The 19067-nt window shown below is 43.7% G+C and overlaps 1 protein-coding gene across 1 annotated transcript in view; it reads left to right on the top strand.

Annotated features, from left to right (window-relative positions):
• Sec24d (SEC24 homolog D, COPII component) overlaps positions 1 to 14708 on the top strand; it is an 86984-nt gene extending 72276 nt beyond the window's left edge. The window contains exons 16-23 of the mRNA XM_085677755.2: positions 2522 to 2618; positions 2739 to 2884; positions 3848 to 3986; positions 4817 to 4935; positions 8969 to 9148; positions 10736 to 10927; positions 12909 to 12998; positions 13887 to 14708. Coding sequence (XP_085533881.2) covers positions 2522 to 2618; positions 2739 to 2884; positions 3848 to 3986; positions 4817 to 4935; positions 8969 to 9148; positions 10736 to 10927; positions 12909 to 12998; positions 13887 to 14027 — 1104 coding nt within the window. The 3' untranslated portion in view covers positions 14028 to 14708. The remainder of the gene's footprint in view (positions 1 to 2521; positions 2619 to 2738; positions 2885 to 3847; positions 3987 to 4816; positions 4936 to 8968; positions 9149 to 10735; positions 10928 to 12908; positions 12999 to 13886) is intronic.
• The last annotated feature ends 4359 nt before the right edge of the window (positions 14709 to 19067 follow it).

Here is a 19067-nt window from a genome sequence, read left to right as displayed (position 1 = left end):
TCTACTTCTGCCTCCTGTATTGCTGTAGGAGTTCTGAGATTACAATTTTGAGCTACCATACCTATTTATTGTTTGTTTGTGTTTTTGCATGTGGGTCAGGACCAAACTCAGGTCATTTGACTCACACAATAAGTGTGGTTTTTGTTGTTGTTGTTTTGTTTCTCTGGTCCTTTGAGACAGGGTTTCTCTGTAGCTTTGGAGCCTGTCCTGGTACTAGCTCTGTATAACAGGTTGACTTTGAACTCACAGAGATCTGCCTGCCTCTGCCCCAGGAGTGCTAGGATTAAAGGTGTGTGTCACCACTGCCCAGCCACATCAAGTGTTCTTAAGGCTTGGGCCATCTACCCAGCCCAGTTTCAGTTTGATGGCTTAAGAAAGTTGCATTGCGGACAACTAGCAAAAGTAAAGTCAACAGATATAAAACTGTGTACATTTGATTGGCCTCCCACTGATTTTAGCTCCCGTATCGCGCTCGTACTGCCCCAGAGTTGAATATTAATGTGAGCTTTGCTGTGGGGGAAAGTATACTTTATATAAGAGACATCTGAGATAATGTTTGAAACTGTAACTGTGTGCTTGTTTTAATTTATTGAACTATGAGGCAGGTTCAGCTCATCACACCCTCTTTTCCACATTGGACGAACGTGCCTCCCCTGAATTAGGCAAAGGCATACACCCCAGTTTAGGACAGGCTTCTCTTGAGGACAGTTGTGCCTCGAAGTCTTACTGTATTTAGGCACAGAGAATGGATGCGGCCCCAGGAGGACCCAGGGCCAGGCCACTGATGTTCGTGCTCCACGGGGCAACTGGTCACAGAGGGCTGTTTTCCTAACAGAAGACAAATGCTCACGCTATCTTAGCTTAGGGGTGGATAGCACCCAGTTACAAATTTGTGTGGGAAGTTAAGTAAGAGACTTAGGAAGGCCAAAGACTGACAATGAAATGCATTTATAAAAGCTTTAACCACCCCTTGAAGACTTCAGGATAAACATATATCGTTGCAGGTACCCTAGAACATAAGCCCTTAATAATGGTAAAATTCAGACACTCCTCTGGTCAGAATTCCGCGTGTTTGAGGCCCGCTGCAACTGTTTCAGGTCATTCTCTAGTGAGAGGAATACATTTGCTCGGAAACCTCCATCTTCTGATCCTTGTTAACAAAGTCCTGGCTGGGGTGGTCCTGGGGTCCCACATGGGTGGGGCTATCTTCATTAGAGTGACTTAGGTGCACTGTGACCAAGGGTCGTGTTGGCAAGAGGCATCAGACTTCACCACTGTTGATTCCATTCCCTTAGTCGTGCGCTAGTTCTGTGTAGTGTTTGATAAAAATCCTAAGTTGTTTGTCACTACACCAAAAATTAATATTGACTCCATCAGTGTTATTAAAAAAGAAGTGGTGTCATGATCCCATGGAAGAAAGCTGTCTGCACTGTCAGTAAGTCGAACATTTTATAATCAGCGTTAGTGTTAATCCGCTTCAGCTTTTGTGTTCATTGTTGTAGACAGAATCATGTTAGCATCTACTTCTCAGCTTTAAAAGTAAAAATTTTAAGGGTGTCCTCCATTAAAAAATATTGCCAGGTGAAAATGATGGTCCAAGCACCTGGTATGTGTGTGCAGTGTCCATAGTCGGGCACCTGATGTGTATCTGCAGTGTCTTTTATGAGGACGGTCTGTGGTGTGCCTGTTTCCTTTCTTCTTCTCTTCTCTTTGTTCTGGGGATTGGTGATGGGAATCGTGTGTGTGTGTGTGTGTGTGTGTGTGTGTGTGTGTGTGTGTGTGTTTGTGTTGTGTGTGTGTTTGTGTGTGTGTGTGTCTCTGTGTGTGTGTGCCTCTCCGCTGCCTCTCAAGCAGCAATGGTGAGAATCTCATAAAGACATTTCTGACCTGGTCAGACATACATCATTGGCTGCTGCCTCTCAGCGAGGTAGTGTTCTAGGTGAGCCTCAGCTCCGTACTGCATGCTTGTGTACCCCTTTAATACTGCTTAGGTGTGGGATGTAAACAACTTTTATAAATACAGTTTAAAAGAGTAGCTGTGAAGTCCAAGGGACTTCATATGTTACACACTGAATCCCTTTCCATGTCTAACACTAATCCCCTGAGTGAATCGCTTACGCTATTTCTCCATTCTCAAAATAAAATTAATAAGTGATCTTCCCACACAAATGTTATGAAGATGAAAAAATAGATAAGGAACTTATCTATTTATTTAGGAACTTAACTTTGAGTCACTGCCCAAAGGTTATGTATTTCATAAGATTATATATGTACATCATCCTCATCAAATTTAGACCATGAAACCCAATATGGACAGGTTCAAAGAACCGCCATATAGGGCTGCCCATGCATGCTTCAGCATTGCCAGGGCACAAATTTCAATTTCATATATGTATATAAGACATACATGTAAGTGTGCTAAATCAAACTATAAAAATTATTTGAAAAGTCAGTCAAAAGTAATGTTACTTGAAGTCTTTTACTGCCACCTGGTGGCCACTGATCACATTTTGTCTTTTAGGTAAATTCGGACAGCCAGCAGTTTTTGAATGACCTCCGAAATGATATTGAAAAGAAAATAGGCTTCGATGCCATCATGAGGGTTCGTACCAGCACAGGTAACCTGCATTTACATCATCTCACGTCCCTGCTGCGGAATTACTGTCTCTTTACGTAACAGCAAAACAAAGAACGGCGAAATTCAGATAAGCAGATGTTCCTGTCTTCCGGTCCTTTAGGTTTCAGAGCCACCGATTTCTTTGGAGGAATATTTATGAACAACACCACGGATGTAGAAATGGCGGCCATCGACTGCGATAAGGCCGTGACTGTAGAGTTCAAGCATGATGACAAACTCAGTGAGGATGCTGGAGCCTTGATCCAGGTGCCGCCAAATGTGCTACTCTCTTCATAGAGAAACTCGACTCTCTTTCTCGACGCAGGAGTCCTTAGAGCTCTCTTGTGTGGCTCACCCATAGATTGATATATATATATGTATATATATACATGTATGTATATGTATGTATGCGTGCATGTATGTGTGTATGTATATGTATATGTATGTGTATATGTATATGTATGTATGTATATGTATGTATGTATATGTATATGTATGTGTGTATATGTATATGTATGTATGTATATGTATGTGTATGTATGTATGTGTATGTATGTATGCATGTATGTATGTATGTATACTTCACGCGACATGGCAATGATTAGCCCAGCAAACCGATGTGAAGCATCGGACATTAGCAAACTGGTCCCCGTGAAGTGTCTGTGTCCAAGGTTCTTGCAGTCATATGACCCCACCCTAATGAGTTCATTTTAGTCGATTCACCGTGTACAGGTGCTACCTCCGTGCTCTTCCCCAAGAAAGAGCATATCTATTGGTCATCTGGTGCCAGGTGGTCAGCCCTGAAAACATACACATGTGTAACATTATATGGACTGAGTAGGTTGTGTTTAGGAATAAATACCATACACATGCAATAACAGTTAGTGAGATAAGAGGCCATGAATTTGAAGGAAGGTGTGGAGGGGTATATGGGAGGTGTGGAGGGTATATGGGAGGTGTGGAGGGTATATGGGAGGTGTGGAGGGGTATATGAGAGAATTTGAAGAGAGGAAAGGGAAGGGAGAAACGTTGTAATTCTGTTAATCTCAAAAATAAAAAAAAAAAATAAAGGTCCTACCTCCAAATGAAGTCATTTTCTAAGGTGCTGAAGGTTAGAACTTCAGCACACAGGGGCCGCAGTTTAGCCTCTATTCTGTACATGAAATAGGATTAGGTTAGCTTGTCTGGACCTGGTCCAGTAATAGCCATGCCTCAATGTTGCTTCTGCAGTGCGCTGTGCTCTACACGACCATTGGCGGCCAGCGAAGACTCCGGATTCACAACCTTGCCTTAAACTGCAGCACCCAGCTAGCAGACCTGTACAAGAGCTGCGAAACAGATGCCCTTATCAACTTCTTTGCCAAGTCAGGTAACATCTCGCTAACATTGTAGCTTAGTGATTTGGTACCAGGCAGAAGCTGGAAACCACTACGGTGGTACGAGAACCAGTAAAGTCAGCCGGGGGGAGGGGGAGTGAAGGGGTGGCGGTGCACACCTTTATTCCCAGCACTCGGGAGGCAGAGGCAGGTGGATCTCTGCGAGTTCAAGGCCAGCCTGGTCTACAAGAGCTAGTTCCAGGACAGGTCCCAAAGCTACAGAGAAACCTTGTATAATAAAAATAAAATAAACCAAAAGAACCAGCTAAGTCAAGGGTTGAAGAATGGTCAGCGCCCACCAGCTGCAGTGGTGAGACAAGCCTCTCCAGGGCCAGGCCACGCAGATCTGCCTTGAGTTTCCTTGCTAGTAGAGTGTAAGGTGAAATTTAGGAGTGTGTGGATGTGCCCTCTAGCACCAGTGATTTGCACCAATGTTGGTCATCTGTGCCCTGACCACAGCGAAGCAGGGTAGGTGCTTGCTTCAGCTTCCCTTCTGAAAGTCTGTACTTAAGGAATAGAGGAGAGCATTTCAGCCAGCAGAAGTCAGAGCCTGGACAAACAACAGGCTGGCCTGTCTTTTCTGTGTATAGAACTCTATTTATAGTAGTCTCAGGATAAATCTGGGTCGATGTAACCCTTTGCTATAATTAGACCATTGTCCTCTGTTGCCTGGATCATCCTGTGTACTCAAAAGTAGGCTGTTAGCAAGAATACCATCCTTGTTTGGTTGTCTCAAGATAATAGCAACTCGTTCTGTGTTATTATGAAGAGATCAGTTCCTAAAGCTTTTGTGTCCTTCCTATTTGTGGTTTTGTGCTCCTAGCTTTTAAAGCAGTTTTGAACCAGCCTCTGAAGAGCATCCGGGAAATTCTAGTTAATCAGACTGCCCATATGTTGGCGTGTTACCGGAAGCACTGTGCCAGTCCATCTGCAGCAAGCCAGGTGAGTTCCCTGCTGGGCTGAGCAGCCAGCATGTGCAGAGCGAGTGTGTGCAGCTTTTGCAACTCTCATGTGCAGAGCGAGTTTGTGCAGGTGCTGCACCTCTTATGTGCAGAGCGAGTGTGTGCAGCTGCTGCAAATCTCGTGTGCAGAGCAAGTGTGTGCAGCTGCAGCAACTCTCGTGTGCAGAGCGAGTGTGCACAGCTGCTGCAGCCAGATGCTCTGAAGGAGAGCATGCAAGTAAGGAAACTGAGGATGCAGCTAGGGTGGGAGGGGACCATGACAATGGGAGTATGTGCTTTTGTAGCCAACATCATAAAAGAAACCTGGGCTTAACAAAGTGTCTGAACCAAAAATGTGACAGTCACGACTACATTGTTTATAACAGAGGAATGTCATAATACTGTAGGATTCTCGTTTATATATAGATAGACCTAGATATTATGTTGTGAAATGTGAGTGCTTAAATAGACTTTAGGCATATAAATAATGTTGCCATGAACTGATGACAGTAGTAAGAATGGCTCTTTAAAAATTAAGTATAATTTATAACATAAATGATGGAATTATTTTCATTTAAAAGTTGCATAGTGAGACATGGCCTCACGATGTAGACCTGATTGGCCTGCAACTCTCTATGTAGATCAGGTTCTCCTTGAATGTGTGGCAATCCTCCTGCCTCAGCTTACACATTATTAATAGAATCACTCCAAAATAATTGTCTTTGGCCATCATCTAAGTAATTTGAAATTTAAGGTAAGCCTTACTTAGAAAGGCTAAAGCATGTGTTTTGCTTGTGACCTCTGGATCACATTCTCCCCTGTGTCAGTGAAGTTAGATGGCAGTTTTCATGGCTATATACTGAATATACTATATTCACAGTTATATAGAATACAACTATTATACAATTCTGATTTAAAAAGAACGCAGTGGGCAACTCGTAGGGCATTTTTCTAACCCATTCGTTGTTGAAGTGGCTACTCACCTTGGAGGAAGCTGTAGGCAGGAAGAGAACACCGACGAATCCCACATCTATATTCACAACTGAAAAGGGAAGGAAAACAAGACAAGCATTTGTTACACTGCCCTTTTCAGGAAAGTTCCCCTTTGTGCTGCTTGAAGTGATTAGTCAAACATTCTTTTGCCTTCTGTACTGGTAGTTGTTCCAAGAACTGTTGAGTCAATATGGCTGCTCATTTGTCTTTGCTATTCAGGATATTTTCGTTTTAGTAGACTCAAGTTTCCATACTATTGCAGAAGCCAGGTGTGGTGACAAAGGCCTGTAATCCCTGCACTCTGAAGGGGAGGAAACAGGATCAGGTGTTGAAGGTTACTGAGGCCTACGTGAGCTCTTTGAGACCCTGTCTCCTAAAACAAAAACAAACAAAACAAAAAACAAACGGAAGGGAAGGAGGGAGGGAAAGAGGGAGAGAAGTGGTGTTGGGGGAAGAAAGGCAGGCAAATTTGGGTAGGGTGCTTGTTTGAGTCACGTGAGCCCACCATGTGCGTGTGGAACTCAGCTTGAATGGAGCCTGATTATGAGCACTCTGCACCCACCTTCTCTGCTTGTCTGGGATTTCTGGAAGATTCTCTTTCCACCCTGGTGTGTCTCAGCTTTCGAAGGATCAGTTGATGTGGAGCTGCACAGCCAGTGTCTTGTCCTCAAGGTTATTCACTAATATTAAAATGATTGCCTTTCACGACCGTAAGTGAAGAAACAACCTGTTGCCTATTTAAGGGGACAGTAAGGCTTCTGATGCAAAAGGAGAACCGTGTGTGTACTAGAGCAACTCTTTTTCTGGCGTAAGCATTGTAGGACCAGCTGTGGTGATTCTTGTTTTATTCAGGGTGAGTTAACAGAGATGATATCTGCTCTTTAAAATGAGATTTTTCTTTCTCCACTTGAACTTTCATTTGCACCATCCCCTGCAACCACCAATGAAGCTAGGGCCCTGATGCTCCCATCACCCCCAGCACCCAACCTCTGCGCACGGGTGCACAGAGGACCAAGCCTTCAGTACTGAGTCCTCAGGATGCTTTCCAAATCCAGACCCCAACACCAAGCTAGAGTTGTGCTTTGGTAGTGTAACAGACCTGAGCGACTACTTTTGCTCAACGACCAAAGGCAAGAGAAACCCCTGAGGGGGACAAAATTTAGGGAAATACCACTCTGACTCAGTTGCTCAGCCATGAGAGTACTCAGAGGAATGTTCTAGTAAATGTGCAGGTTTGTATAAGTAGGGCTAGTTATCTTTCTGAAATCAAATCAGCCGCTCATATTATTCGGGAGTAAAATGAGGCAGATCCGTGGCTGGAGAGATGACTCGACAGTTAAGAATGCTTGTTACTCTTGTAAAGGACTGAGTTTGATCCCCAGCACCCACATGGTGGCTCACAACCTCTGTGACTCCAGTTCCAGGGGATCCTACACCCTCTTCTTACCTCCGAGGACACTCGGTATTCATGGACATACGTATAAGCATGGACATACGTATAAGCAAAACATTTACACACATAAAATAGTCAATCTTTTACTTAAAATGCCACTGAAGTCCTTTTTTAAAACAATAAAAAAGGCATGGCAAAGACTTTAACTGCAAAATTTCCAGTGGTTTTGTTTATTACTGCTCTGTCATTAGAAAGGGCAAAGAATTTTCCAAACTTGGTTGAACCAGACCTTCATGAATTTTGGCTCACCCCTAACCAGTACCTTTTCTCTTTAAGGTAATTTAATTATGGAGTAGCCAGGGAACTTAGGGGAGATTTTACAGTAATGACCTGTGATATATTTTCTTTTTGACATCAAACATAAGGAGTAAATCTTTCCTCTTGCTCCCCCGCTCTAACAACATCTCCACATCGGCTTTCATTCTTGCTCCTTCCGGTTTCTTCCCTGGGTCCCACGTAGCCCAGCTCTTTAGAGCTGTCATAAATGCCAAACTTACTCCTTTGTGGCATTTAAAATGATGGATATATAAGCTACCTTACTATTCCTGGTTAACTTGAAGCAATCAGGGACATTTCAAGATCTTTCTATTATATGCACTTCTGTTTGTGAGGATTTTCTCATACTGTGCTACGAATTGCGTGGAGACGGCGCTGGGGCTACTGGCTCTGTGACTTGACCTTCATTTCCTAGTTACAGTTCCTTCATTTTCCTTCCATTTTCCTTGGCTGAGAAAGTAATCCAGTATCCAGCGTTGACACGGGGCAGGGCTTCCTGCTAGAGGGACAAGCTACAATGAGAAGAGTGTCCCTGACTCTTGGTGCCTTGAAATGAGATTAGATAGCTGGGTGGTAGTGGCATACACCTTTAATCCCAGCATTTAGGAGGCAGAGACAGGCGGATCACTGTGAGTTCAAGACCAGCCTGGTCTACAGAGAGAGTTGCAGGACAGTCAGGGCTACACAGTGAAACCCTGTCTCAAAAGCCAGACCAAACAAACAAATAAAAAAAAGAAAGAGATCAGAGGTTGAGCTGAATTAAATGGTCAAGTCGAGCATTCTAGAACATTCTGGGATGCGCTTTCCTAAATCAGTTAGCAAGTTTGTCCTTTACACCCCTTACCCAGAAGATCATGAGAAGACACTTCTGATATGAAGGGGTATGAGGTGGAAGGTGAGGACTAAACATCCTCAGAGTCCCGAGGGAAAATTTCTTGTCATTGTGGATTCTGATAATGTATATTCTTTTCCACGAGAAAGATAGCTAGCTAAAGGTCTGGGAAGCTTCCTGTCGGTAAAGTGCTTGCCTCAGAAGTATGTAAGACCCTACCTTCAGTCTCCAGAGCCCACATAAGAATCCTGAACACAGTAGATGGGCGTGATCTCCGTGCTGGGGAAGCAGATGCAGGACAGAAGGGTCCCCAGGGCTCACCAGTTAGCCAGTCTGCCTAACTAGTGAGACTTTGGAAGAAGACCTGGAGTTGTCTTCTGGCATGCGCGTGCACACACGCACGCATGTGCACGCACACAGGTATAAAAAGAGAAAGCTAAAACTGGGACAGGCTCATGAAGCAAACGTTTTCTTTTTCAGCTTATACTGCCGGACTCCATGAAAGTACTGCCTGTGTACATGAACTGTTTGTTAAAAAACTGCGTGCTGCTCAGTAGACCAGAGCTCTCCACTGACGAGCGGGCATACCAACGGCAGCTGGTCATGACCATGGGCGTGGCTGACTCCCAGCTCTTCTTCTATCCACAGCTCCTGCCAATAGTAAGCGTGTGCTGACTGTGTGTTCCCTAGAGCCACTTGGGAGGGAAATTCAGTCAAAACGTGCAGTCTGGGCTCACAGCAGAAGCCCTTTGAGGAGGTTGCCTGGGCTCGGTGTGCTTGGGGAAGGATGTGAGGGAGTCCAGATTGCTCAGATCGCTTTCCTGTCTGTGACAATCTCAAACTGGTAATAATCAATTACGCAGGCACTCTTGGGAGTCTGTAAACAGAAACCTTCAGTCGGCCTGCACCTCCTACACACGTGCTGGAGGAATCTCGCGCAGGCATGAAGGATCTGTTTTCAGCTAGTGTGTGTCTGTTTAAGAGTCCCCACACTTATCCAGACTGGCATTTCTCAAGTGCAGTCAGGGACTTGAGATGGGCACACACTTGAAGACACCTGTGCCATGTAGTAGCCCAGCTGCCCTTGTCCTCGAGGGTTCACATGGCAATGCATTCCACCTCGTTGAGGTGTTGGTAACATCTTGAATGCCTGGCACTCTGCCTGGACTCTTTCTCTCAGATCGAGAGGGCTGGTAGGTTGTATGCCACGCCTCCTTTAGTCTTAGCGGTGACAAACAGCAGGTGCTTAGCAATGGTGCACTCAGTGACAAATTGTGTTAGATGCAAGTGTAAGAAATGATCATGTCAAATGATTGTTGTCACATAAACTTGGATAGTCAGCAATGGGTGGGCCAAAGAGACTAGAAGCGAGAGACTCTGGGAAGCTTCTCTTGCCTTCATTCCCACCCTTAGTGGTCCTTGTGTTCTGGGCTGTAGACGCCATTTATTCTCTAATGGCCGCACATCCCTGTCTCCAGGTATGTAGCCGGCACTGGAAGGCTTCTCCCACGGCCCTCCTGCTCCTACCTTCATGCTGTCCTGGCCATCCTCACTGTTTTCTCTACCATACCTACTGTCAGCAAGCAGGCCAGCTCTCCCGGGGTAGCCACAGTGTGACCACTTTTTGTTCATTATCTGCCGCCATCAAACATGATCATCACCGTCCTTCCTTGTTCCCACCATTGCCTCTCCTTCAGTCTGCTTGCAGCTCCGAGGTCAGGGCAGAGTGAGGCATCACCCATCTCTTCTCTCGTCGGGCTAGTCCAGGACAGCTATGGCCCAGTGCTGGTCCTTCTCTGCGACTTCCTATAGGAGACTCTCATTTCATGCCAGCTGCGCATATCTCTTTGCTGATTCTCAAACACCCTAGCCAGTGTCTGGAATGCTCTTCCTTCGCTTCCCCCAGGCCCAGCTCCTCACTCTTCCTCACCTCCTCAGGTAGCTTTACTCAAGATTTACCTCGGCCAGAGAAGCCTTCCTAGCTACCCTGCCCCCACCACTGACCCCTATGCTACTGACTGTTTGCTTTTCACACAGCTTTTAACCCCATCTACAATTATGTATATTTTATTTATTTTATGTCATTTGTCTTCCTCCAAAGGCCATTAGCTGCACAAGGCAGAGGTTCTTGTCTCCAACAAGTAGGTTTCAATTAACTGTGTGCTGTAAGGGAGGGACGGGGAAGAGAAAGGAAATGAAGAGAGGGTGAGAGCCGAGTTCCCAAGTCTCCTGACTTTGCCCTAACAGCACACATGGGACATCAAGAGCACGGTGCTACCTGCCGCGGTCCGCTGCTCCGAGGCCCGACTCTCCGAAGACGGAATATTCCTGCTGGCTAATGGTCTGAACGTGTTCTTATGGCTTGGAGTGAGTAGCCCACCAGAGCTGATTCAAGGAATATTTAATGTGCCATCATTTGCACATATCAACACAGATTTGGTAGGTATTTTTCAGTTTTTGTGATAAAATACAAATGTAAATTTTTAAAATGTATGTGTAGCTTTTGCAAGCTAAAGGTGCAAAGAAGAAAACCAGTGTGTTTATATAGTTCTATATGTGAATCATACTCTGATAAATAAAAATTAGAAAATGTAAAATAATTTACTGAAGTGTTAAACTAGACATGGCTTCAGTATAAACTGATAACACAGAGGGCTGGAGAAATGGCTCAGTGGTTAAGGATGCTTGCTGTCCTTGCAGAGGACCTGAGTTCAGTTCCCAGCACTCACAACAGGTAGCTTATAGCTGCCCCTAACTCCAGCTCTAGGGGATCCGACACCCTCTTCTGGCCTCCATGGGTGCCTGCAAAAATGTGGCATATGCAGACAGACAGACAGACAGACGCACACTCACGCACACACATGCACACATCCACTGACAAAACTTCCAGACTCCTGATGTCTACCAGTGGCTGTTTGCTATATGGACTTTAAACCCACTGTTCTGTTCACATTCTGTGACACATGGGTGAGGTCCGTGCTGCAGCAGTATGCTCCTGATGAGCTAGTGAAGCCAGGGGCAGGTTCCTGCAGGTGATATGGCCAGAGGTAGAGCCTGCATCTAGTTTTCAACTCCATTCTTGCTGCCGAGCCTCTTGTTTGAGAAAATTCAGAATCCTTTAGAGGTATTTTGCTCCATACTAAGGTTAACGAGGCACAAAATAAAGTCACACAAAGCACATTGTGTCCCCAACCATACTCTAAACCCTAACCTTCCCCTCTTGGTAGTCATGACAGAAGAAATCATGTTGAAGAAATGAATACAAATATCTATCTATAATTAACGTTAGTGAGAGTTAACATTTGTTGCAGACTTCCTTGCAGGCCCAAAGTGCACAGGAAACAGGGGTCTCTCCACCTCTGGGCAGGAGCCCAGGGCTTGCGCTTTTATCATCCTACCTCCTCACTGTTTTTCAAAAAATGAAACAAAACTAAAACCCAAAGAGGGTTACTTTACTTTTAGACTCATTTTGCACTCTGAGATATATGTTATATACTTAATATTATTTCTTGAATAATATGATCCACCACAATGCCATAAAATACACAAGGGATGGAGGAGTGTGAGCATCAATGATGGATGCATTAGCTCTGCCCTCAGAACTCCTGTGAAATATATTGGCCATAATCTTTCCCCTAAGATGTGAAGCTTTACCGTCGCACATCCTCCCTGGTGGCTAACTCGTGTTGACTGGCTCTTGGTACCTTCTCACTGAGAAGGCAGAATTAGCAGCCTACATTCTCATACATGAAGAACTCCAAGTGCAGCTATGCTGCTTTGCAAACAAAACAGATGTCCTGGAAGTGTAAGAGGTAGCATTTCCTTGGGGATTCAGCACTTGCTGGTTACTTTAATGTTGGAGTGTGGTAGCATTTCCCCCCAAAGGGAAAGGGATACGGGCATCCTCTTCTTTCCCACCATAGTCTTGAAAAGGTTTAATCACCTTCCTGAGAGATGGTCCAAAGCTACCTCTGCATGAAACACTCCTGTTACTGCATTGCAGCGAAGACCTGTATTTCTGAGATAATTGGTTCATTGGTGGAAATGTACGCTAATAAAAATGAGTAGTTTGTAGTTCAGTTTTCCCCATTTTCAGGTAAACGAACTGAGCCACTAAATGGTTTCTGTAGCACTAGCAGGATGTTTTTAGCAGGGTGGCGATCTCATAGGTCTCTGTAGCATTAGAGGGATAGCTTTAGCAGACTGGTGATCTCATAGGTCTCTATAGAATCAGAGAGATAGCTTTAGCAGGCTTGTGATCTCGTAGGTGTCTATGGAATCAGAGGGATGGCTTTAGCAGGCTTGTGATCTCGTAGGTGTCTGTAGCATTAGAGGGATGGCTTTAGCAGGCTGGTGGTCTCTATTGCTGTTGCTATTCTAAGTGTCTCAAGTCATACTGAAATTGTGCCCTTACCCGTAGACATCGCTGCCTGAGGTGGGAAGTCCGCACTCCCAACAACTCAGAATGATAATAAATAATATCCAGCACAAGAAGCCATACTCAATGAAGGTAAAAGGAGATCTCTGCCTTTAAGTGTTTATTTCATCAAAAATCCTTTCAATGCATATTCTACAGTTATATCTCATGACCTTTGATAGGAAATTTCCACCCTTGAATATGTCTATATACTTAATAGGCACAAGCACAAAAATACACAGCTTTGACCATGGGTTATCTTACTAGATAGCGGCTTAGTGATGGTCTTCCTGGTGGTGTACAAACAACTGCTGTCACTCACGGCCTTTGAAAGTATCTTTCCTTTTGGTGCCTGATGTTACATACTCATAGAAATACCATTCAGAACATTTGTAAGGTACACTTTCCTGTATCTGAAAAGTTACAGTTACTCTCGACCATTTTATTATTTCCTCTTTGAATAAAATCATGTCTTCAACCCAAGAAGGTTGGACTTTCTTGCCAAGTTCAAGCTGCTTGTACCCATCTCCTTCTGTAAGCTACGTGCTGGAGTCTCCTGGATTTGGAGCTGTCCAGTGGGGAAACTCTGTGTAGTACTGGAGCTGGAGAGGGGGCACATACTGCTTGTCTAGAAGACCCAAATTTCGTTCCCAGCACCCATACTGGGTGACTCAGTGACTGCCTGTAACTCTGCCTCCAGGGGATCCGACACCCTCCCTTCTGGACTCTCTGGGAACCTGCACTGATCTGTACATTTACACACACACATGTGCATGTGTATACACACACACACACACACACACACACACACACACACACACACACACACACCCCTACCTTTCAAAAACCTATAGAATCAGGCATGCTGACATCATCATCCAGGCCTCACGCCCCTACCATGCTTGGTAGCATTGAATCAAAGGCAGTCGCTGGACCATGTGCAGAATGTGTATCTAAGCGGCTGTTGTTGGGTTTTCCTAGCTCATCATCGTGAAGCAGCGAGAGCAGCGGGAGATGGTTTTCCGGCAGTTCCTGGTGGAAGACAAAGGACTCTATGGAGGATCATCTTACGTGGACTTCCTCTGCTGTGTCCACAAGGAGATCTGTCAGCTGCTTAACTGAGTACCTCTCCCACCGAGCTTGCATTTCTGTGGAGACGGTCTCCGACTTGGTGCCTAATTTCCCCAATGATAGATAGTAGGCTAGTTTTAATTTCTTGATCATTTTCAGGAGAACTTGCCAAGACAGCACATAGACCTTCAGCTCTGGTGCTCGGGTAGTAAGCCCGTGGAGTGTGGTGGTACCATAAAGGGAACAGTCTATTTCTGGCTGTCAAGCTTCTCATTTCTAAAGCTGACAGTTTGCATTTCATAACTACATAGTTTACAGAACCATTCACTGTCTCAATTTCCTTTCTTTGTGCTAGATATATAAATTATTTTTCAAACTGTATAGATTCATGGTAAAAATGGTCTTGGTTCCTCTCTCTTTTGCCATGAGAGGAAAAGGATTTCATTTTTACCTTATACCTAATGTTTTTAAAACTCCATGACTACATTGAACAGATTTTTTTTTCAACTTAAGATCTGCACAGCAGACTTTAAAAAACCCTATAATCTGTCTGGTAGAACAATTTGTGTTCTCCTTTTTTCATAATTATATATTGTCTGTTTAAAATATTTTCCAGTTGTTTTGTCTATAAACGGTATCTATATTCTTAATGGTTCTTTGTACAATTTTGATGGTTTCTACCTGTATATAATGGATCTTAACCAATATCAATAAATTACTTCATATACTCTGGCTGTTTTTCATGTCTTTTGAAAATTTAAAAATAAAGAAGGGTAGCACTAAAAGTAAAAAAAAATCTTTTACTTTTTAAAAATGGCAGAAACTCGCAAACTAGGTTTACTGAGAATCAGTCTGGATAGCAAATTATATTTGTAAAGGTTCGATTGTATCCAGCTGCCAGAAATACTCCTTGAGAAAGGCATTTACAAGTTCTGAACTACGACACGCCTGGCAGAGCTCCTGCTGTTATGTCTCCTTCAGTGCACACAGTAATAAATAGTTCTCGTACACCTAGGAGGATGGCTTTGAATGGCACTGTTCTGTGTGCCTTCCTCAGCTCCATCGAAGACAGGATATGTGTTAATTGCTGCATCACAGAGGGGTACACACCTCCCCAGATCTCCACTGTCTTCCCACCATTTCCATGCTCGCTCGCTGCAGCGAACCTCGATGGCTTCTTTTACATATGAAGACAGCTTTGCAAGCAGCTCAGTTCTTCATCTGTGAACACATGGCCAGGAAGGGTCCTTTCTAGGTTGGTGGATGCCATGAACTGAGAACAACAGATACATCTGCTGACCTAGTAAAATGCCCCTATGCTAGCCGACTAGTGGGATGTTCATATTGACTTCGGTGAGTTACTAAGAACTGAAGATCCAAAACTTAAATAATAATAATAAAGATGTTTATGAAAAGCAGGTTAAGAAACTTAAAGGAGTTGGCATGAAGAAAGCAAATGTGGACTCTCTGCAGAGGCAGCAGAGCGACTGAGGGACCGACTGTGCTGCAGCCCAGCAGGGTGACTAAGCATAGGACCTGGAGCCAACAAGGACTTACTGCTCCCACCAATAGCTGTGACATCAGGGTAAATAAGAAACCTTTCAGTATCTCGGTTCCCTATTCATTTGCGAGCCCCTGTCATCCTCTCCTTCCCCTCTCAAGCATTCTACTGTCCCTTTAGTCACAATGCAGGCTACCCTTTCCATCTAGGCCATCATTAAATAAAGAGACATTTGATTAAACCACTATTCTTTATAAATTTAAGTAAAGAGCAAGCAAATTTGTCTCTAAGTCCTCTGAAAGATGGCAATTCAGTGAAAACTACTTGATTCCTCGTCCTCAGAGATAATACTCCCAGGACAGAAAAAAAGCATGGGTGGGCAGAAGAGATCTTAAAAGAGGTTACTAGAAATATCCTGGGGGACTGGAGAGATGGCTTAGGGGTTAGCAGCTCTGGCTGTTTGTGCACCCCCATGATGGTTACAGACATCCCTAACTCCAGTTCCAGGAGATCCTCCATGGGCACATGTATTTATGTAGACAAAAATCTAAAACTAGCACAGAAGTGTCTAGTTAAATAAATGAAGATATCCCAAGAAGTACTCCAATTATTAAAAAGGGAATAAGGAAGTACTTATTGAGCAGTTACTATGTGTACACAACAGTTGAGAAAGCATACTATTGTGTTCCTAGAGCAAATGGCTAAGACTTACTACTCAGAACTTAGACACTTGGATAATACTTTTCATCTGAGTAGAGCCCAGCGAGGCAGTCACAACTGGCAACAGTCCTGACATTCAGGTGCTGTCCAGACCCATATCTTATCAGGATGGATTTGGAACTTAAGAGTCAAGGAGTAAGCTGGCTGACACAATCAAATTACTATCTACACTGTTCTGCACTGTGCTCTAGAAGTACGACTACATTTGTAGAGTACTGGGATCAATCACAGGCTTCATGAATGGCAGGTAGTTTTCTACCACTGAGATACATCCTCAGGCCTTACACTATTAAAGACAATTCAGAAACTGTCTTGAACTACATACTTATTGGATGATAACCATTTAAGCAGTTGCCGTAATCATTCAACAGCATAAACAACTGGATAAATTGAAAACAATTCTTCACCTTTTCACCTCTGTTTTCAAAAATGGTAAACTTACACAAAGGTAAATGATTCTCTCACTCTTTTATGCTCTTAAGAACTATAAATGCTTGTTCTTATGTAGGAATCTCTAACAGGTGCTTCATGAGCGAATCAGGCCTGTGCCTCCACACTGTCTCCCATTGGAGAGGTGAGTGGCTTTCAGTCATAATCACATCATGGTGGACAACTTCATTATCCACATCTCGTCTTGCGTGTTTACCCCCAAAGTTAGTCAATTCACATGCTTTCAAAGACAATGGTTGCCTTTTCAAAGTGAGTAACGCCCACCCCCCAAATCTGAGTAAATTTGGTCTCATGTTATTTATTAGCAAGAATTTAAAACAATGGCATTCTCACCTAACCAAATTAAACTTTATAAGAAAATACAAGCAAAAGGTGCAAACTAGCTTGTCAACTTCTAAAAATAGGAGCGATTTCACTTGCACATCAAACCCTTTCTTTCTGTGCGACAATCAGCTACCAGTGGCAATCGGTATCCACATTAACCAGGTCATGAGCCCAGTCCCCATCTTTTTATAGACTCAAGGCCACGGCATTTATTAGGAACTCTGTGCTGCTCCAATTTCTTAGGAGTGGAAGAAAACAATGAAGGGGAAAAGCGAGTTAAAACAAATCTTCTATGTGTTTACAATTTAGATGAGATGTGCCAAAAGATCAATTATTCTAACGCGCAACAAACTCCTAGCCTGCTTCAGTTCTGTGGTGTATACTTGGGTCTGTGTGCATTCTACACTGTTAAACTTTGAGGACTCGGAGCCCATCTCAAGTTGGGAGAGAATCTACCTCATCTCATTTCTGGTGTTGATAAGCAGTTGGAAGGAAGACCTGTAACACATACATATGGTGATCTTTGAACATTCTGCCTAGCTCTAGAGAAAATGCTTATTGGAAAAGTTGTCCAAATTATTTTGACTAAAGTTTTTTTTTTTTCTGTGCAACATCACTAACCATGTTCAGACCTGAGTAAATCACAGAGGGCTTAGCAGCAGCAGTATGTTCATCCAGAGAGTGAGTTTGCTGAAGAAATGTTATGGGAAGTCCTAGACTTTTAGCTCAAGACTGACTGTGTAGACTTGAGACTCAAGCTAAATTTCAGACTCTAATCAATAAATGTTAAGGACAGGAAGGTGATAAAAGTCCTACATGAACCCTGATATTAGAGCATTTTATGTATTTTGTTGTGTTGGTGGTGTGTCTGGTATACTTAAGATTGAGCCCAGGGCCTTAAACATTTCTCTACTCCTGGCCTCCAGCATACTTTAAAATAAAGCTGCTATAACTAATCAGAATGTAAACCAGCAATTAAGATGGGTATAAAGACATAGGCTAGGCTTGCTCCTAGTAACAGCTGTAACAATCTATTTTACCTCTGTCCACAGGTGACCTTAAGTGAGAATAATCTGTGGCCCTTACGTAGCTTTAGCAGAATGGGTCTATGTGGTTTAAGTTTCTCCATCCACATCAGGGCTCAAAAGGTAGCTCCCCAGTTCACCAAAGCCACAGGGTCCATACAGCCACTGCACTCTGAACGTGTGAGCTGCCTCCCTTGTACTTCCAGGCTGTCAGCTTTACCCTTCACAACCAAGCTGTTTTACTCCTGCCCACCATCTCCATAAGCTGCGCTAACAGAAGAGGACGCAGTTTTGCTCGGGTACAGCACTCTCCACTCCGTAACTGTAGGCAAGATCAACTACTTCCCTGTGGAGCATAAAGTCGAAGCACTTTGGGCCTCCTACTCCTCATCCTTTGAAATAAAAGCCTGGGAAGAATTGCTCCTGCTGTAAATGAACACTACCTTGGCCACACCACCTGGAGCTGAATGCTGTCATGCCAGGCACATGGCTCTAGAAACGTTAAATAGAAAAGCATAAAGCTATGTCACAACTTTTACTGTTGAGGAACAACTGAAGCAACTAAAACTCTGTCTTCATAGAACTCTGTGACAATATGAACTCACAAATATCCACTGCGCCTGGCGTTCAAGTACTAGGATTAAAGGTGTGCGCCACTACAGCTGGTACCACACTGTAAACGGATGAATTCTAATTGTTACCTTCTTTCCTCAACCAACTCTACTCTTACAGTTTGTCTACATAAGATGAGCTGTGGGTCTAAGTTCCAAACTACAAAAAAAAAAAAAAAAAAAAAACAAAAAAAAAACCCAAACAAAAAACTACTCTCTCTTTGTGAGATCAACTATTAACACCGGATAGGAGCCTAGGCCAAGTGAACACCAGATTGCCGCTGTTTTTTATGCCCAGAACGCAGAACGTGAGATTCTGATGGAGCATCTATGGCAGGAAGGAATTCCTTAGTCAGATCGCCTAGGAACCCACCGTTAAACCCTACCTTCTCCTTACAGGTCAAATCAAGCATACAGTTTTGTTTTTGGATAATCTATAATTACTTTAACTAAAAACACC

This window comes from Myodes glareolus, chromosome 17 (assembly GCF_982192425.1).
Source record: "Myodes glareolus chromosome 17, mMyoGla1.1, whole genome shotgun sequence".
Lineage (NCBI taxonomy): Eukaryota > Metazoa > Chordata > Mammalia > Rodentia > Cricetidae > Myodes > Myodes glareolus.
Note: the sequence above shows the minus strand (reverse complement) of the source record. Positions and strands in the feature narration are given on the sequence as shown.